The 22080-nt window shown below is 40.4% G+C and overlaps 1 protein-coding gene across 1 annotated transcript in view; it reads left to right on the forward strand.

Moving 5' to 3' along the window:
• Positions 1–814: 814 nt before the first annotated feature.
• The window catches only part of RGS20 (regulator of G protein signaling 20), a 106248-nt gene continuing 84982 nt past the window's right edge, over positions 815–22080 (forward strand). Inside the window, exon 1 of the mRNA XM_058668631.1 lies at positions 815–1039. Coding sequence (XP_058524614.1) covers positions 875–1039 — 165 coding nt within the window. The 5' untranslated portion in view covers positions 815–874. The remainder of the gene's footprint in view (positions 1040–22080) is intronic.

The raw sequence follows: 22080 nt of genomic DNA on the forward strand, positions 1-22080 counted from the left end.
TTAGCTCCACATGATGTAAATATAAAGTGTCATAACCATTATGCCTAAGTTTTAGTGTGAGTTTTGAGCTTTCGTGCTGTTACTGAAATTATGTTGAAGAGAAATTAGGGGCCCGGCTAAATCCTCACCTTGCAAGCACCAGGATCTCATATGGGTGCTGATTCATGTCCTAGCTACTCCACTTCCCATCCAGCTCCCTGGTTATTGCCTGGGAAAGCAGTCAAGGATGGCCCAAAACCTTGGGATCCTGCACCACCATGGAGACCCAGAAGAAGAGCTCCAGGTTCCTGGTTCTTGGTCTCAGATTGGTTCAGCTCTGACCGTTGTGGCCATTCGGGGAAGTGAACCAATGGATGGAAGAGCTTTCCCTCTGTCTCTCCTTCTGTCTAGAAGTCTGATCTGCTTTTCCAATAAAAAAAATAAATCTTTATTAAAAAGAGAGAAATTAGGCTGATAATCTGCTGTCAAGTGTACACCCCAAGGTTGTGAAGTGCAACTGCCTATTCAAACAATTAACAAACTGTTTGCCAAATAATTTTTGCTATTTAGCCTATATCATGCTGTATCATCTATCAGGGTTGCATGTCCTTGAATCCTTTCTGTTTGGGTTTAGGGTTGCACTGGCATTAGCACTGCGTTCCTACCTATAGAGGGCAGTCACAACACACGTAGACATTCACGATAAGCCGCTCTACCTGGAATAGAACACTAAAGGCCGCTGATCCCCAAAACAGATAATCCTTAGGTTTTGACCGCTGTCACTTTCCAGGGAGGCTCTCAGGGTACCCAGCAGCAGTCAGATGAAGAAAAGATTCTGAGCTACTATTGGCAAGACCAGGCAGCAGGATTCACATGAAGCCTCTGTGCTAAGAACATGCCTGGGCTTACCCGAGACAACCAAGAGTGCCTCCAAAAGGCATTTTCCAAACCATCTTCGTGGACACAATTTGGGCCCTTGTTTAGGGCTGAGCGATATAATGCCAGTATTCACCAAAGCACAGCGAACGACGGGGTCCTGCAAGCAGTGCCTGAAGTCCAGGTAAGACGATCGGCACCATCCACAAGGCAGAACGGAAGGGTTTATCCAGAAAAGGTATAAAAATCACAGCTCAGCTTTAGGGCCAGCCCTCTCTTTATCTGACAGCAAAATTATAAAGAACATTTTCAAACAAAGCCCAAGGAAAAGCAGAGCTTCGATGGTAAGGATAAACTTGTACAGTTTCTCCAGCCTCAACAGCTTCCCTCAGCAAAACAGGTGTTTAGTTTTTGCTTGTTTGTTTGCTTGCCTCTTCTTGATGATTTGTTAAAAGACAGAAAGTGCAGATATACATTTGGTGAATGTTGCTCTTCAGATGTTTTTCTCTAACATAATATTCCATACAGAAAGAAAAGTTTCATGTAAATTTGTATGATAAAAAAAAATCAATGAAATTGAAAAACTATGAATACCAAAAAAGTTTAATTTTAATTACACTTCCTATGAACCTTTTGAAGTGCTCATATATGAAAATCTACCATGAAGTGATTTTATTTTCCCAAAAAGTGAAAACTCTCCTGTTCAGTGTGGTATATTTCCTCCCAGAAAATCCACTGTAAATCTGTAAATCCTCTTACCTATGAATAGAACAGTCTCTTAAAAGGTTATTCTGTGTGTGTGGGGGGGTGAGTATATCATAATGTCTAATAAATAACAAGCAGAACACAAGACTCAGTGCTGCACAATTGCACTGCAGCAAACCTGTCCAAATACTTGAACTCTATAACAGTCATATGTCCCTGTGCCATGCTTACCCACTGCTCAGAATCGTTATTTACCCACAGACTCTGTGTTTAGACCTGCCTTTTCCCCGATGTTACTTTAAGCAATCAGAACAAGCAGTGGAACATTTCAACAACTTATAAGTCATTAAGAGGCATTTCCTGCAGTTTTGCTTTTGAACTTTCAAACCTAGAAGTGAATAACACATAAATTTCCATATCGTCTCCAAAATACTACATCTTTAGGAAACCAAAATGAAATGGATGTAGTGGACATGAGTTGTTTATTAATAGATATCTTTTAAAAAGCAACTCATGCAAAAGATATTTCTGAAAGGTAGAATCTGGAAGCTACTCTAAGGAAATAGCACAACATATTTTTTTTTTTGCTGTGCACACACAATATATACAAATATATGTGTTACATATATATATATGTATTATATGTTTTATGTGTATGTTTGCAGTTTGTGTCCTAACTGCTCAGCTTCCAATCCAGCTTCCTGTTTTTGGCCCGGGGAAGCAGCAGAGGAGGGCTCAAGTCCTTGGGTTCTTGCACTCATGCACTCATGTGGAGGACCAGGAAGAAGCTTCTCATTGCCAGCTTCAGAGCAGCCCAGCTCTGGCCATTAAATAAATCTTTTTATATATAAATAAATAAATAAATAAATAAATAAATAAATAAAACTAAATAAAATCATTAATATTGTGTTGGAATATACAAAGAGAAATATCCTTTATTTGGCAAATATAAGGATGATAGTACTCCATTCACTTGATTCTACCATTGATTCTACCATTGAATCCTTCCTACCTGCAAACCTTTGGCTAGATACTACAAAGAACAAAGAAAAAGATGAAGAAATATCCTTCCTCCCTACAGACTTACAATATATTTTAAATATGAAAGATAGACATCTCAACACATTTTTGAGGTGACACATATATAATTACATTCTTTTAATCAATAAGACCTCAGGAATTAGAGATGAAATGTGAATAAAAAAGGGTAAAACAACTGAAAAGACCTATTATCATGAAAGGAGTGGAATTTAAAGTGCAAATGCAAATGAAATAAACTCTAGGAATGTGGAGAAGTAGGAAGGAGAAATGTGTGTTAAAATGTATGCACTTGTCCAAGGTTCAGCAATGACACCTCAGCCTCACACCTTACACAAAACCCAAAATGGAACATGGGCTAAATAAGTCCAATTATAAAACTTCCAAGGTTAAAAACTGAAGAAAATCTTTATGATGTAAGGTAAAGAGTACTCAGGCATCAAAAGCATGATTCATAAAAGGAAAATTTGATAACTTGCGTCTCATCAGAATCTTAAAACTATTGTTTTTTCAAAGAAACTTTTAGAAGGATGAAAGACAAACCAGACTGCAAGACAATATTGCAAGCTTCATGTCTGCTAAAAGCAGATATGAACCTAGAATAGATAAAGAACGCTCAAAACTTAGAAGTTAAAACATCAAGGGACCAGCATTGAGGCATACCAGGTAAAGCTGCCACCTGCGACCCTGGAATCCCATATGGACACTCATTTGAGTCCCAGTTGTCCTTGCAGTATATCTTCATGCTAAATGTGCCTAGGAAAACAGCAAATGATGGCCCAAGTACCCGAGTCCCTGCATTCACGTGAGAGAACCAGATGAAGCTCCCAGTTTCCCAATCATTGTAACCACTTAGGAAGTGAACCAGAGGATGGAAGGTCTCTGTCATTCTTTATCTCTGTAAATCTGCCTTTCAAATAAAAATAAATCTTTAAAAAATTGAAAAACAAAATGATGAGGCCAGTGCAGTGGCTCAAGTGGCTGATTTTCTGCTTCCAAACACCAATATTCCATGTGGGCACCGATTTGTGTCCCAACTGCTCCACTTTCGATCTGGTATCCCACTTGTGGCCTAGTTAGCAGTGGAGGGTGGTCCATGTGTTTGGGAACACACATTCGTGTGGGAGACCCAGAAGAGGCTCCTAGAGGATCAGTTCAGCTCTGGCCATTACAGCCATTTGGGGAGTGAACCAGCTGATGAAAGATCTGTCTCTCTGTAAATCTGTCTTTCCAATGAAAACAGACAAACCTTAAAATATTTTTAATATTTTTTTAATTTGTAAATGACTAAAATAGAGACAAAACCAAATTTTTGGTGTGATGTGAAGAAACTGACTCATTTCTAAGTCTTGGAACACAGAAGTTATACACAGATCTATACCTATGATAAAAGCACATAGACCTGTACACACAGAAATGCATGGGACACTTGTGAAGCCTGTCAATGTCCTGTTTTGATGTTGTGCTTTAGATGTGTGGTTCACATTGGGGGAAACTGGATGAACAGTGCATAGGATCACTCGTGTGTGTGTGTGTGTGTGTGATCACAATTGTATCACTGTATTATCACAGTTCTTTCAAAACATTTGAAGAAAAAAAAAACAACCTTCCAAAGATAGGCTACATTGATGATACCAACATGCTGTTGTGGTTCTTCTGGTTGCTCCCTTCATTTGCATCCTTGGCCAACTTTATTAAGTCAGTAAGACTGATGCCATCAGACCTGTTTTACAGATTAAAAAAAAAGTTTGGAAATGCCAGCGGTTACGTATGTGAGGTCAGCAGAGAAGTGATTTGAAACAGGCTTTTGGATGAGTTTCAATACTAATTTGATATCTTCTGATACTTAGAAAGAGGGCTGTGATTTAAATGATTTTGAAGTCAACCTTCTAAATGTATCTTTCTCTACACATGCTGCTCCAGATTAAATAAGCACTGTGGAGGTGCACACACAAGTGTGTGCCATCAGATTTTTTTTTCCATCAGGATTTTTGCTTCCCTTCCAGACAGGGAGTGCAAGGGTGTACTCTGGGCCATCTGTCTTCCAGGAAACAGATGTGAGAAAGAAATAGCATTACACCACTATGGTGAGAAGTCATTTCTCCATACAGATGCACATATGTAGAGATGTATGTGCATTCTTTCTCCACAGTAAACATGCTCAGCGTTTAGATGAGTAAAGCTGATTCCACAGTTTTCAGCTCATTCCAACATCAACAGAGCTTTGTGTGATGAAAAGGAAGAGGAAGGAAGAAAGGAAAACTATCTAATGAAAATCATTATGCTTGTGGGATCTAATACTTTAACAATTCAAAAGAGAGGAATGTGCTAGGCTGCCTCAGTTTGTAAAAGAGTACATTCACTGAGAAGAATACAGTTGTTTTTCATGCATCAAAAGTCTCTCTAAGACGTTTTCACAGTAACAAGCTTACTACTTGAGATGTGCACAAGCATGTCTAGGAGAAAGCCTTCTGGAAGTTTCGCCTGATTCTCTGCACCACATTGAGTAAGCACGAGTTCATTAGCAATCCTCCGTATCTCCTTCCAAAGAAGGCAAATGACCATGAGTACTCAATGAGCCATTCTTATTTCATTTTTTCTTTGATGGGATCCATAAATAAGATCATGGGTGTATCCTTAGAAAAATGAAAAAAAGCTCTTTGACTGCTTACTCTTTAGCACACAGAACCCAAGACAATCATGTGATATTAATAACAAAACTGGGGTAGGAGATGGGAGGAGACAATGTTGGTCAAAAGAGATCAGCTTTGGTTAATAGGAAGAGTATGGTTTTGTGACTTGTTATGCAGCATGGTGACCACAGTTGGTGATAATGTAAGAGTAGATTTTCAAAAATTATTTATTTAGTTGAGAAACATAGAGAAAAAGAAAGACATACAGACACAGAAATCATCCACTGGTACACCAAATGCTCAGAATACTCAGAACTGGGTCATGGTAAAGATGGAGCTGGGAACTCCACCCAGATCTCCCACACGGACAGCAGGGACTTAACAACTACTGGAGCCATCACCTACTTCCTCCCAGAGTGCACACCAGCAGGGAGTGGAAACTAGAAGTGGAGTTCAAACTTGAACTCACACACAGAATGCAGGCCCAAGAGTAGATTTTACATGTTCTCAGTATACACAGTAAGAAGAAGGAGAAGGAGGTGGAGGAGGAAAAGGAGGGAGTAGGAGGAAGAGAATGAAGAGGTGGAGGAAAAGGAGAAGTAGGTGAGGCGATGAATAAGTTAAATTTGTTTGATTTCATCTTGCTGAAGTGTGCTCATGCAGCAAAGCACCATCTGTGCAGCATAGGTATACATAACCATTATTTTTCAATGAATAATTAATTTTTAATGAACAAAACAAAGAGAAGTAAAGTTAAATAGTATTTCAGCTACTCATAACAGTTGCTTGTCATCATTCCTGCCTCTTACACAGCTAATTTAGACACTCTAACACAATGGAGCTCATGCGTTTCAAAGTACTAAATGAAACGGACCAATTTCAAAGGCAATGGAAAAAGGAAACTTTCAAAGTCTCATAAGATGTGATAAATGCATATTTTATCAATAACAGAAAATGTTTCAGATTGACTGATTCAAACACCAGACCTATACTAAGAGTCTCAAAGGAGGTAGGAGTTCTGGTTTGGGTGGTTCTCCCAAATTTGGGTGTTGCAGCTTTGATCTCCAATGCTGAAGTATTGGGAGGTGGGGCCTACTGGGAAGTGATTGGGTCATACTATACTTGATCTTAGCCAAAAGGCCGAGAAGTGATTGAAGTGATTGGGTCATGAAGACAGAGCCCTCAAGAATGAATTAACATTCTGTCATGGGAGTGTGTCAGCTCTTGCAAAAGAGAGTTGTACATAAAAGGCACTTGTTCTCACCTCCACCCTGCTTTGCTGGTTGACTCTTTCCCTCTCACCTTTTGCCACAGTATGATGCAGCGTGCCCAATTCTGAAACCATGTCCTTGGATTTCCCCGCTTCCAGAACCATAAGCCAAATGAATTTCTTCTCTTTATAAAACAACTAGTCTGTGATGTTCTGGAGTGGCAGCAGAAAATGGGCCAACCTGGTAGCCTAACTCAACCTGTCCCTAGAAGTCTGGCAAGCTGGAATTCACCACAGTGTAATAATCAAACCACATGAGAGTTCACAGGGAGATTGATCCTGTTGTATATATTGAAGTTCACATTTTTGGGCCCATGGTGAATCTAACTGCAGAAGAATCTGTGAAATGTAGAGAAATGCAACATTTCATTGAGCATTTATAGTCCCTGTTACACCACCCACTCAGCTCCAATTGGAGCATCTTTCAATTCAGATTAAAAAAAATATGATGACAAGAAAAGTAGGAAATAGAATCAGGCAGATGTTGCAACATAACAAGCTAAGCCGCCACATGCCTCATATGGGTACAGTTCAAGTCACAGCTTCTCCATGATTAGAATTAGACTCTAACTCTATGCCAATGTACCTGGAACAGCAGTAGAATATAGCTTACATAGGAAACCTGAATGGAGTCTCACAGTTCTGACTTCAGCCTGACCTAACCAGGACTGTTGCAATCATTTTGGGAGTGAAACAGTGAATGGAAGATCTCTCTCTCTCACTCTTCTCTGTAACTCTTTCTAATTAAAAAAAAAAATCCTTTAAAAGCAGAGAACGAACGAATAGTGGTAAACAAAAAACCAAAGGTCTACAAAAAATAATAATAAAATTTAAAACATAATTTGTATACCATAAAGAATACACACAAAGGGCCTACATTGTAGTAAATCATATTAAACCAATGACTGTGGTGCCCACACTTCATACAGTCACTTCAAATCCTAGATGCTTTACTTCTAATCCACCTTTCTGCTAATGCAACTAAGAGATCAGTGGAAGATGACCTAAGTGCTTCAGTTCCTAAACCCATAAGGGAGAACTGGATGAAGTTCCAGGCTCCTGACTTTGGCCTGGCCAACCCTGTCCAGCCATTTGAGATGTGAAGCAGCAGATAGGAAAGTTCTCTCTTTCTTCTTCTCCCTCCCTGTAACTCTTCATTTTAAGTAAAAGAAATAAATCTTTAAAAAGAAATACACATACATGATGGGGTCTTCAAAATGTTTGGAAAATATTTATTATGAAAAAACTATGCTTGGGTTTCAAGATTTTTTGCATCAAACCAAACTTATATTCCATTTATACAAAAACTTTTTAAGGTAGCCTGTGTATGTACATATGTATCTTCTTTTTTAAGAAAGACTTATTTATTTTTATTTATAAAGCAGATTTACAGAAAGAATAAATAGAGAAGGAGAGAGACCTTCCGACCAAATAATGGTTCACTCCCCAAATGGCCGCAAAGGCCAGGAGCTAAATCAGTCTGGAGCCAGAAGTCAGGAGATTCTTCCAGGACTCCCATGTTGGTGCAGTGGTTCAAAGACTTGAGCCAACCTCTGCTACTTTCCCAGTCCATAAACAGGGAGCTGGACCAGAAGTAAAGCATTTATATAGGATGCCATTCCACAGGTGGACGATTAGCCATGATGAGGCATCATGCTGATCTTGTGTGTATCTTAATTTAAAAAAAAAAGAATATATAACATATATGTCTGTGCTCTTCGGAGCACAGACATATATGGCACAGCATATAAAAAGTTAAAAAGTTAATGGCACAGCAAGATAATACTACAAGGTATTGAGGTGACAGTACCAAAGTAAGAGAAGTGGAAAATGGTAAAGTAGAGATAGCAAGACCTTGGTTGTAAGTGCTTGATTAACCCTGCTGAACTCTAGAAATAACTGAGAAGTCTTCAGGTAAGGAAGATCTGCAGTAGTTAGCTGGTACAAGCCCAAAAGATTATTTAACTCTTAATGTGGCTCCACTTTTTTAACATGTAGGTGAGGGTGGCCTAAGAACTCTTTGTAATGCCTTCTTGATTGTCTCAAGACTACTCATCTTAAATGGGACTACAGCTATGCTTTAAAAAAAATCTCAAAGGTCCCCATAAATATGTGCAATTTTTATATGCCAATTTAGACACACTTCCAAAGAAAATAGGGAGCATGAAAATGTTTTCAGACATAGTGACAGGTGATCTAAAATTTGCTTTGAAATAATCCAGCAGGGAGAGAAGTATGGGAGTAAGAGGTCAAGCAGAATTGTTGTTCAGTGTTAAGGCTGGATTATTAATATGAGAGGTCATAAACATAGTCATTCTTTTTATTTTGAGAATTAACATAATAATAATTTTTATAGAATCCCAAAAACTAAAACTTTGACTTTACCCTTTAAAATTAAATACCAAATAAATAAGTAATACAACTTTCTATATTCTCTTTCTATAATACAGTGGGGACCACTAGCAACCAACCATTCAATGGGCAGCACAGCTCATCTTAACCTTTCAAGGAATCTTTAAAATAGTAAACTATGCTGGTGGAAGTCTAAAATAATATACTGTGAAAATCCTGGTTGTTTTCTTTGTTTTCATAAGTTTTCTATTTCCCAAATTGCAAACTAAAGTTTAGAAAAAAAAATCTGTATTTCATTTCCACTATTCAAAGGTCTCATAAAACCATGTTGACTTCCCTGTTAAACTCAAGACAGCATGCACAAAGCCTTCTCAGATCATGGTTAATGCTTTTAAAATTTTACATTAAAGTTTTACCTTATTTTTTTTAAACTTTTTTCTTTACCAATTAGAAAGACAAAGAACTCCTGCTGATTTAAGCCCCCCAAAAGTTTACAACAGACCCAGGCAAAGGAACTCAGTCTAGCTCTGCTATATGAATGGCAGAATCCAATTACTTGAGCTATCACCTGCTGCCTCCTTGAGTGTGTATTGGTTCACACTTCCAAAAGTGTGAACAAAATAAACTTACTGTTGATAATTTTAGTTGCCCTTGATATCACCTTGTAGCAACAAAACCTCCTACTATAGTCAACACCTAGAGCCATAGACCAGGAGAACACAGAATGCCCAGGAAGTGTTTTTGTGTGGCCCTCCCTGCTGCCTTGGGTCAGACCCAACTGACCTAGTGTGGACCATCTGATACCCAACCACATGAATATTTTTATCTGCAAGTTATCAATAAATGCAGATTGTATATTTAAATACTTGAACACTATATAACTAAAATGAAATAAATAGTAAATTACTTGAATGCAATGGTCAAAGGTCTGGGTAGTGCTAGTTTCACACAAGACAAGTTTGCCTGCCTTCCTCTCTCAATCACCCACCTAGACCTTTTCCCAAAACCTCCAAGTCTTACTCTAGCCCTTTCATTTTTTCCTGCTTCTCCTTTTAGGAAAAAAGAATAATAAAATTCAAATTCACACACACTTAGATGAACATGAATTAACACATTGATTTTTTATTCATGAAATCTAAAGGGATTGCTCATATTAGATCCAGACATGAATCCCCAAAAGTGTAATTGGGGCCACATAAAATCTGAGCAGGACAGACTTCGAGTTCAGGGACTATTTAGAACCTCCCCACCCCCTGCAGCCAGGTTCAAATCCCAGCTGGGTCTGGCCTTCCACTGTTTAGTACAGGGAAGGTACAACATGGCTGTGTTCTCTGGTCACTTCCTAACCTGCTCTTTCTCCATACTGCTTTGGCTAAGATCCAGTTATAATCCTGCTGGGCTCATCTATCAGATGAAATCTCAAAGAAAAAAGGAAAATGCATACAAGTGGATTTCATGAAATCAGAGGCCCAGAGACTCACTGCCGTTTTCAAATTTTTTTTCTCCCTGAGCTCAGTTGCCTCCTTGGTGCCCACAGCCCTTCCTCAGGCTCAGATGCAATCAACATGCTATGCTCCCAAGAGTAGGATGGGCTCTTCCTTCCTAACAAAGCAGGGAGTGAAAGAATGGGGGATGACGACATCTGGTGGGAACTCAAGCACTACAGGGTTTGTTACTAATAAAACTTGAGGCTCAGTTGTCATGAACTGAAGTTTGATTACTTGAAGACATCCTTTGTCAGTGAAAAAGTTCAGGAATATGCATCGCGCCACCAGTCAGAACGTTTCAGAATTCAGGTCTAAATAGATTTTTTTTCTGAATCATTCTTTTAGCTCCATAAAATCAATTCATTAGCATCTCTCCTCTGTAATTTCCATGGGTTGTTTCAGAAAAAACTACATGAGATAATGTAAAAATGTTCATAATCTGTAAAGATGCAAGGGTTTTTTTTTCCCAAAGAGAATCAGATACTTTGAATTTTGTTTAAAAACCTGCATCTGAAGTAAATATTGAAACAATGGGTTAATCTACTGCTGTGGTGCTGGCATCCCACAGCCGGTTTGAGTTCCAGCTGCCCTGCTTCTAATCCAGCTCCCTACTAATGCACCTGGAAATGCAGGGGGATGATGGTTCAAGCACGTGGGTTCCTGCCACCCATTTGGGAGACCCAGATGAGAATTCTAGGTTCCTGACTTCAGCCTAGCCCAGACCTGGCCATTGTGATCACTTGGGGAATGAATCAGCAGATAGTAGATTTCTCTGTTTCTGCCTCTCTGTCACTTTGTCTTTCAAATAAAGTAAATCTTTCAGAAAAAGAAATAAAACATAAAAGTCTGAATCCATAGATCAGGTTTTTGTTCTTGGGCTGCTCTTCTGAGAACTCCCTGTGTGTTAGTCAGCTTTTTGTCACTAGAACAAAATATTGTATAAAACACTCAAATCAGACTGCCTTATTAAGAAAAGAGGTGTATTTTGGTTCATGGTTCTGCAGATGCAAAATTCAAATGGCATCGCACAGGCCAGGATGAGGACTCCCTAAGCTGTGTCATGTTATGCATGGAGCACTTGTGTCATCACTCTCCTTTCTGAAAAGGCCACCAGAATTCAATTATGGCGCCCCACCTTAATGACCTCATCAAAACATAATTGCTTTCACAAAGACCTCACTCCTGCACACCATGATGGGAAAATCTCGAAATCATGAGTTGCTAAGTCTGGGATTTAAACTCCTACATGAGTTTCAAAGTACAGGTCACACGCCGCAGATCCATAGCACCCTGGAGCTTTCTGGGCTTGGTTTGTAGCCAATTTCCCCCACATTAATGTTTGTTTATTTTATTAGAAAGACATATCAAATGTTTACAGACTAGGAGAGACAGAGAGAAAGGCTTTCATCAATTAACTCATTCCCCAAATGACCACAATGGCCAAAGCTGAGCTCAGTCAAAGCCAGAAGCCAGAAGCTTCATCTGAGTCTTCCACACAGGTGCAGGGTTCTAAGGCTTTGGGCCATCCTCTACTGCCTTTCCAGACCATAAGCAGGGAGCTGGGTGTGGAGTGGAGCAACCAGGACACAAACCAGCACCCATATGGGATCCCGACACTTACAAGGTAAGGATTTAGCCATTGAACCATCATGCTGGGCCCCACAATGGTTTTATTTTATTTTTAAAATTTATTTGTTTATTTGACAATTTTTACATAATTAAGGCAAAAAGTTTCAAGCGCTACAGGAAGATGGGTAAGACAATTAGTTCCCTATTATTTCCTTAATATATCTGATGTAAAAGGGGATTTTAAGGGAGAAGCCCCACCCACTCCCCCACTCGCCCGAGGTCCCTGATGTGGGGCATGCTCCGAGGGTCTTGCTCAAGTGGTTTTGATAGTTCAGCAGTTCTGAATTGCTGCCAATCTCGCCACTCCAAGCACGATGAGGTCACTGAAGAATCCACTGATTGACATAGGCCATCATAGAGTCTCCATTTGCCCAGTTTTTCACTGCCAACATATAGCTGAGGTGGTTGATGGATTTGTTCTATATTCTCTCTTTTGGGTTAGTTAGGGTTCTGAGTCCAGCATTTCGACTGGGAAGATCCTCAAAGAAACTTTGTCTGAGGTGTTCCCAGACCAGCTTCTTGTATGTACTAGCAAGCACAGGGTCTGGCACAGTCCATAGCCCCAATCAGCTGGTGGTTGCAATTGCTGGGTTGGTTCTGTTTCCATCCCTGTCTTCCACTAGAACCAATGGGTATTGCAGTCCAGCCTGGTTCTGCCCAGCACATATTCGGCCCTCACACAAACCAGTGTGGGCTGCAGCTAGTCAGAGCGACCCACAATATCCCCCATCAGGTTTGCATCCTACCCTGGTTTGCCAGCATGTGTAGCAGACTAGTCCAGTCTGTCCCACATCCCCTTCTGATCTCATGCATGTCAATGGGTATTAAAGCCTTGTTCTATCTAACCAGCTCAACTATCCAGCCTTCACGGATGTTGTTGGGTGTCTCTCTATCTAGCTACCCCTGCCCCTGTCCTAGTTTTCGTGCCCTTCTGTGGGAGTGGTAACCCAAGAGAGAGGGGCCCACTTTTTCCCAGGACACTCCCACTCCCGAATTATGCACTCTCCAGGTGGTTCTGTGGTTTGACTTGACAGAATTAGCCCCCAGTGCCAGCTGATGCTGTGGCTAAACCCAAACAACCCTCACGCACTCTAATTGTAGATTGCACCAGTAGGAATAATAGGCCCAGCCTGGCTTTTCCCTGATCTAGTCCACATGAGGCCCACAATGGTTTTAACATAGTTATCTCTATTTGCAGGTGGGCCACAATAACAGCACAGTCAATACTTATTAGCCAATCAGTTTGTAGATAGAAATGCACTATTTCTCTACTATATCACCATCATGTAAATGAATGATAATCAGAGACATTATTTTTATTTATTGATCTCTTCAAGTTGTTAAAATCTTCCTTCAGACAAATGTCTCTTTTACCCTGAAAAGAATTAATATTACTTACGAATCTTGAATGGCTCTCAAAATGTGTAATTCCGAGACACTGCCAACTGCAGTTTCCCCAAGGAAAGCTCCTTTTAAAATGCCGAACAGAACAGTATGATTCAGTCACATCCAACTCAAAAAAAATCAATGACTGTTAAATTCTCTGTGCAGCCTGGACAGGAGAGGGAGAAAGCCAGAGAACGGCAGGGCCCTATATGGCCTCAGTGAGGTTCGCACAAAGCCCAGTTTATTGGGAACCACTGGAAAAGCTACAAAGCTCCGGCGGCTTCCTGAGCCCTGTCACAAATTGTCCACTTCGGGTAGAACAATGTCTGCCTTTGTCCTTGCCATCTTGTTTGTTGATTTTCAGGCTCCACCAGTGTGAAATTGGGAGATCCGGCCCAGGACTGTGGGGACAAATGGAGCAGTCCATTCTGCGCCAAGCCTACCAAGGGATGAATTTTAACAAACCTCTTACCCATAAGGCTTGCTCATGCAGCCATGGCAGCTTCTATCCCTCAGTCTCTCATCTACTGCAACTGAAGAAGGAATGAGATGAATTGCTAAATTAAAAAGAAATTCTTGAAAAGTCCTTTTAAAAAAAATCAGCTATGTATGAAAGCAGAGAATAGCATAATAAAATCGTATGTGTCCATTACTCATATCCAACAATCACTGCCTATAAATGATGTCACTTTTTTTTTAAGATTTATTTTTATTACAAAGTCAGAATACAGAGAGGAAACAAAGAGAGGAAGATCTTCCATCCGATGATTCACACCCCAAGTGACCGTAACAGCCAGTGCTGTGCCGATCGGAAGCCAGGAACCAGGAACTTCCTCCAGGTCTCCCACCAGGCCCCAAAGATGTCACTTTTTAAAAGTCTCTTTGTGGGGCTCAGCAGCGTGGCCTAGTGGCTAAAGTCCTCGCCTTGAACGCCCCGGGATCCCATATGAACGCCGGTTCTAACCCCGGCAGCTCCACTTCCCATCCAGCTCCCTGCTTGTGGCCTGGGGGGTGGGGGCAGTCGAGGACGGCCCAAAGCCTTGAGACCCTGTACCTGAATGTGTGGGAGACCTGGAAGAGGATCCTGGTTCCCGGCTTCAGATCCACACAGCACCGGCCTTTGCGGTTACTTGGGGAGTGAATCATCGGACAGAAGATCTTTCTCTCTGTCTTTCCTCCTCTCTGTATATCTTACTTTGTAATGAAAAGTAAATAAATTTTTTTTAAAGGAATTATTTATTCTTTTTTTATTTTTATTTATTTATTTTATTTTTATTACAAAGTCAGATATACTGAGAGGAGGAGAGATAGAGAGGAAGTGGAGCTGCCGGGATTAGAACCAGCAGCCATATGGGATCAAGGAGAGGACCTTAGCCACTAGGCCACGCTGCCGAGCCCGAAAAGTAAATAAATCTTAAAAAAAAAGAAAAAGTCTCTTTGTGGGCCCTGTGTGGTAGCCTAGCAGCTAAAGTCCTCACCTTGCAGGCACAAAGATCCCATATGGACTCTGGTTCTGATCCTGGAAGCCCTGCTTCCCATCCAGCTCCCTGCTTATGGCCTGGGAAAGCAGTCAAGGATGGCCCAAAGCCTTGGGTTCCTGTACCCATGTGGGAGACCCAGAAGAGGCTCTGGGCTCCTGGCTTCGGATCTGGAGCAGAGCCAGTCATCACGGCTGCTTGAGTAGTGAATCAATGAATGGAAGGTCTTCCTCTCTGTCTCTTCTCCTCTCTGTATATTTGACTTTCCAATTAAAAAAAAACTTTTTAAAAAAAGTATTTGTGAGAAAAGAGAGAGAGCCCGTCTGCTGGTGCATTCCCCAAACATTCACAGTCGTATCCACACCTTGGTCCTACCTTAGAGCGGGAACTCAACCAAATCCCCAGAGAAAGATCCAGAGCCAACCTGCTTTCCCAAGCCTGCACTTAGTAACATCCCCACTGTGGCTGCCTTAAGTCTTGATTAAATTACAGTACCTTCTGAACAGTTCTGTTGGGAGCCTACACAGCACAGCTATATATTCTCATTGTGTCCTATCCTGCATGCCGCTGTCCTCCTAAAAGCCTAATGTGACCATGTCATCTCCCTCTTTCTAGCCACTCAGCAGCTGTTCATTGACCGAAAGTTCAGATGACTCTGTATGGCATGGAATACTTTGTGTGACATTTTTTAAAATAGGCATCTAAAAATATACATAGAATCTTGATTAACAAGTAATACTTGTGTGTTGTTATGAGGCAGAATGCTGTACCCTTTTTTCTCATCTTGTTTTCATACATTCCCTTATACTGTCAATAAGCACATTAATGTCCCTAACACATCCTCGTTTGTTCTCATTGCTGCAGCTTTCTATCAGCTGTGCTAGGACCATGCCTTGCCCACTGTAGTAAAAGTCCCCAATACTCCTTCCTTTACCTTGGGACATCCCATACTTCTCCGAGTCTTGGTTTAGAGCTATTTCCAGTTGGATCTGTTCCTGTTGTGCCTTCTCTTGTCACAATGTACTGTTCTTAACTTTTACGATCTGACCCCCCTTCAATTCTCAGCTCCATGAGCATGAGGATCTGAGTCTCAATCACCTAACCAGTACCAAGACACAATAGGTGTTCAACGAACAAACTTTCAAACAATCATAACATGACCCAAGGACGGACAGTTGGCCTGGTAGTGAAGATACTGGTTGAGAAATCTGCATCATCCCACCCTGGAGCACCACCTGCCTCTGGCTCCTGACTCTAACCTCCTGCTAATGCAGATCCTGGGAAGTAGCCAGTGGTAGCCCAAGTGGTATGAGACTCAAGGGAAACTTGTGCGAGGACCTCCCTCTCCCTCTCTGTGCCTCTCCCACAACCTACGGCTGCTCTAGCTTGTGCTTTTCTCAGCCTTCTCCCCTCATTCCCTGGGTGCCTTGGGAGAGCGGTGGGGCCCAGAGAGGCTGATAGGACCAAGAAGACAGCACTACTAGGAAGATGGTTTACAGGTATATAAACTTATTATGAATATATGATGTACTCAGCAGACTTTATTATTCTGAGCAGCTCCATGCCCCGAATGTTTCATACATTTCTGTGCCTGCATTTGCTTTCTCCAACTCTTAGGATTTTGATGAAAGATTTTTCATTTCTCATAGTTACTGACATCAATCTTTGAGAAGCCTTAGATAAAATAATAGAGATGAACTCCTGTTCACCTGTTTTATATTTTTTAAGGAAAATTGCATAGGGAACAAAAAGAAATATATAGGATTTATCATGCTATTAGACTTGACTGCCAATCATTTTGAAAAGCTTTGTTATACTAAGACTACACACTTCCTAAAAAGAAGAATATTTAAATAGAAACTTGAGAAAATACATATCGTTTTGAGAATTACTTTTAATTTCAAACTCCACAACATTCTGAGTTCTATGGGTTTAATCTGCCTAATATGTTTGACACTACCTGAGGCAGATTCTCCAAAAACCGTCACACTTTGGTGTTTATTGTTACTCACTGGAATGTTGGTGATTTTTAGGATCACTAATGCCCTGTTTATGCATAAAATCATGTTCCTTGGTTATGAAAATCACACCATTACACAGGCTATATTGTTCTTTTAGAATCTCAGACAATCAATTTACTAAGAAAAGTGGAACATCACCAGTTATGTTACTAACTGGCTTAGTACCTATAGAATCTATACAAGTGAGAAATTCAATCTCCAGTGTAGATATATATATATATATATATAGATATAGATAGATAGATAGATATGTATGTGTGTGTGTATATATATATGTATATGTACTAGTCATGGAATTCCTGTTATTTACTAAGTGTACAAAGAAGAAAAAAATGGGAATTTTGTCCTAAAGGAATTAATTTGGAGCCCAGCGTGATGGCTCAGTGGCTAAAAAGATTAATTTGTTGAAAGCATGACTCAACAATGTCACTGAGATGGATTTCTGCTATTGGCATCAGAAAATAATGACCATGTGTCTCCTGAATGTGGGATCAAGAAACATTACTGCAAGGTGGTGGAGGCTGGGGACTCAGCTCTATTCTTATTGGTCCTAAGAGAAGTCACCTCACCTCACTGGTGTGCAGTTTAAGCGCTAACAGTAAGGAGTGCAGTGTGGAAAGGGTCTGAAGGATTTACTGAAATACACCTGAGAACATTTTATAAAGACTTCTACCTCAGGGTAAAATAAAAGCCTGTTATTTTAATAATAAGATATGTATGCAAAATAGAGGACAATTTTTTTCCTACATGGGACTTTTTTCCTCCTACTTTTCTTTAGGAATTGACTGGATTGTAAACTTCCATGATAAGAAACCACAGTACACTAATGAGAAAGACACTTGGGCAGGTGGTTCAGATGCCCACATCTCACATCAGAGCGCCCGGTTTCAGTCCTCGTTCTGCTCCCTGTTCGACTTGCTTACTGGTCTCTGAGAGGCAGTGGGTGATGGTTCAAGTAGTTGAGTGCCTCCCCAGCTCATGGGAGACCTGTATTGAATTTCTGGCTCTCAGATTCATCCCTGAGCATTGTGAAAATTTTGGGAGTGAGCCAACACATGGATGAGTTCTCTTCTCTTTCTATCTCTGCTTCTCAGATAAATGTTTTTAAAATTGCTATAGTAGTTTGAATAAATACAATCGTTATGTAGCTGTAGCTCCCCCACCAAAAAAAATCACTAACACTTCTAAATTGTATTTTGAATTTTCATTTTAATTTAATGATAGTATATGTAATGGTAATTCCTTCCTGTTCCCTGAAGGTACAGAATGTTCCAGAAGAAAAAGCAGCAGTTTTACTTTGTTTCACTTGTGCTTTTCTTTTTAATGGTTCATTAAATGAGATAGAAAGCTTAGGTCGCTCTTGAAACCTCAGGATTTGGGCAGACGGGCTATTCATAATTCTACCATATAAAACTGTAGTTAGTTCATTCACATTTTTTGAGTGGAATATGCAAAATTGGAAGAGTACAACCTCACTGCTGGGAACTAACGCAGTGTGTAGTCATACCTTACAGACAGATGAGCTCCCACAAACTTAGAGTGTAACTGGGACACAGACATTGATGAACTTACACGTACACACAAAGGGAGCTTAATCTGTCATATGATGAGGCATTCTGCAAAGAGCAGAGCAGGGTCCCAAGCAGATCCAAAAATTGTGTGAGAGGACAGAGAACAGAACACAGCTTTTGACTGGGCAAGGCCTGGGGCTTGCAAGATTTGAACTTCTTAGGTTCCTATCAGCTTGTCAAAGGGCAGGACAAAGCAGGAAGACAAGTGGTAGAGACTAAAAGCTGTCACATCTGAAAAAACTCAAACTCTTAAAGACAATAATGTAAAGAATAAAGTTATATTTATTCCCTGATGCCAATGATAGTCATCTATCACAGTGACATTGTTGATAAATGTGTATTCTATTAAAAAGCAAGGGTTCAGCATCCAGTTAGTCCACACCTGCTCTTTGGTCAAGGGTGCTCACCCTTTTGAGTCTCTCACTGTTTAGAGTCTTCTGTAACATGCACATGAAACTAATTCCTGCTTGCAGCAAGGTTCATTATGAAGCATAAATGACACACCCTGTGAGCACTGTCTTGGGCTTAATGGATAATGTCCTTTTTCTTGCCTTCTATCCTTTGAATGCTCTGTTGTCTGCCTATCTTGCAAATTCTTAATGCCATTTGACTCTAAAACCTTGGAAATTACTGTCACTCTTGGCCTTTTCTTCTGATTTCACTCGTTCTCCCTAACCTAATCTTGGTGGTACCAATAGCTTTCAGCCTGATTAATTGATGACTCCACTTAGCTTTATCTTCTGCAGTCCACACATGAATACACAAATATCTGCTAGCCATCTGAATTTTCCAATCTAATAGGAACTAGAAAATCAATAACAAGGGGGCAGGCGTTTACCCTAGCAGTTAAGATGCCCATTTCCCATATTTGAAGCCTCCTTCTGGTTCTTGTTCCCTACTCCAGTTTCCTCCTAGTGCAAATCCTGAGAGGCAGTAATAATAGCTCAAACAATTGAGACCTGTCATCCATGTGGGAGAACTGGATTGGCCTTAGCCCAGCTCAGCCCTGGCCATTGCGGGCATTTAGAGAACAAGCTAGCAGATAAGTCCCCACTACCCCCACACCAGCCTCAAATTACAAAGAAAATGAAAAAAGCTTTTTGAATTAGAAATATATTTTTGCATTTCCTAAATCTTCCTTTTCCTGTGTCTTTTATTTTAGCAAACAGAATCATTAAACTTGATATATGGGGTAATAACCCTTGATTTTGATCTTACCATTTATCATGTCAAAACAATCCCCAAGTTTTGTCCACACCACTCAAAAGTATCCTTTTGGCGGCAAGTGATAGGCACAGTGGCTATGACATTCATGTCCCATATTGGAGTGCCTAGATTCAATGCCCAGCTCCACTTCTGATTCTAGGATTCTGATGATGCAGACCCAGGAACGCAGCAAAAATGACCTAAGTCATGGGGTTCCTTCCACCCAACAGGCTGTTGAAGGACTGCTGTGTATATGTTTGTGCATGGACAAGTGTCTCTGTGTATGTGACTGTCTCTGATGCCTTCTCAATAAATAAATTAAAAATACATGTCCCTTGAGACAGGCACAGTGGCTCAATTGGCTAATCCTCCACCTGCAAGTACCTGAATCCCATATAGGCATCGGATTGTGTCCTAGCTGCTCCACTTCCCATCCAAATCCCTGGTTGTGGCCTAGGAAAGCAGCAGAGGATGGCCAAAGCCTTGGGACCTTACACCCACTTGGGAAACCTGGAAGAAGTTCTTGGCTTTTGGTTCTGGCTGGGCTCCTAGCTTTGGATTAGCTCAGCTCTGGCTGTTACAACCATTTGGGGAGTGAAAACAGCAGATGAAAGATCTTTCCACCTGTCTGTCCTTCTCTGTGTAAATTGCCTTTCCAACAAAAATGAATAAATCTTTAAGAAAAAACATACCCCTTAATTTGTTTGCTTATCTCCATTCCATAATGTACCACCTTCCTAGATCAAATCACTATTATTTATATTTAAAAAGTCTCTTTTTTGATCAGTTTCCTCTTTCCAGGCATGCCTACTGTTATAAAAAAAAATATTTTTTTACTTAGAAAACAGTATTGAAAGAAAGAGAAGGAGATACACACAAAAAGAGAGAAACATCTTTCACCTGCTGACTTAGTCACCAAATGTCTACAGCTAGGGTTAGGTGAGTCCAAAGCTAAGAATCAGGAACATTTTCCAGGTCTCCCCCATGGGTATAGGGACCCAAGGACTTGGACCATTTTCCCATGCTTTTCCAGGTGCATTAGCAGGGAGTTGGATTAGAAAATGGAGCAGCTGGGACTCTAACTAGAGCCCACATGAAATTTCAGCTCAGGTGGTAGCTTTACCCGCTACCACCTGGGCTACAGTCATGCATCCTTCTAAGCAACATCAAACAGCGGAGAGATCTTTCTAGATCACAAATGTGATTATGTTTAACAGCCTAAATGTGATTCAAATCCTATAGGTTGATCCAGTCTGGCTCTCTCTCCCCTTGTCTCTCTCCTGGTCTCTGGGGATCTAACCCAATTCCAATTGCTTTAAATACCATTTTATACGAATGGCTTCTAAGTTTGCATCTCCTAAATTCCTACCCAGACCTCTCTACCTGAACTCAAGGACACTTGACATCTCCAAATGAATGATTCATAGGCATCTCAAAAATCTGTCTTTGCTGAGATTCTTTCTTCTCCTCCCCCGGTCTTCCTCATTTCAGTAAGCCACTTGACTACTCAGCCAAAAGACTAAGGATTATCTTTGGATCCCTTTATCTCGGCTTGTAAATACAATTACCTGAATTTCTGTTAATTTTATCTCCAAAATGTTTATCAAACCTCTCCATTTCTTTGCATTTTTACTCCTATTCCCTGTCCAAATGATCAGCTTCTCTCACCTGGACCAGTACAAAGCCACCTGTTTCACTGTTACCCTTGGTGCTGCACTCTGCATTTATTCCAACACAGAGCAGCCAAGTGAGTCCTTAACAAAATAAACCAAGTTGTCAATAACTTATTGAAAGCCTTTCACTGGCTTCCCATTGTTTTGATATAAAGTCCAAGATTCTTTCTACATCCTCAATTTCTCATATCATGAGAGAAGGTCACTTTGAATTTCAAGTATCTAGGATCATGCCTGTCACATCTGCCTGTTACTCAACAATTGTTGAAAAGCTGAATAAGAATGGCTTACAAGTCTATTGATCTGGTCCTGGCTTCAAATATTTTCTTTGTCCTTCTTCATGATACTACTATGCTCCACCAAATTCCAACACTCAAATAGGACCAGGTACTCTTTATTTTTCAAAAACTTTGAATGCTGGTCGCAGAAGTCAAAGTGAAAGAATCCCAAGAGACAGGTGGAAAATCAGGAGCAATTAATGCAACTGCCCTTCTTGTATGAATGGACTTCCTTGGACTCCTCTCTCCACACCTCTTAAGTGGTTTTAATTTTTTAATAAGTTGTAGCATAATATAATACCATAAAACGCACTGTTTTAACCTTTTTAAGTGCACAATTCAATGGCATGAACTCCTTCATAATGTTCTGCTACTATCACTATCTTCAGAACTTACTTTTCCCAAACAGAAGATGTTTTTTCACTAAAAAATAACTTGTTATTCCTCCCTCCTTTCTACTATTCAAGATAATGTATGTTCTACTTTATTCTTGCTTTT

The sequence above is a fragment of the Ochotona princeps genome, chromosome 9, assembly GCF_030435755.1.
Source record: "Ochotona princeps isolate mOchPri1 chromosome 9, mOchPri1.hap1, whole genome shotgun sequence".
NCBI classification, from domain to species: domain Eukaryota; kingdom Metazoa; phylum Chordata; class Mammalia; order Lagomorpha; family Ochotonidae; genus Ochotona; species Ochotona princeps.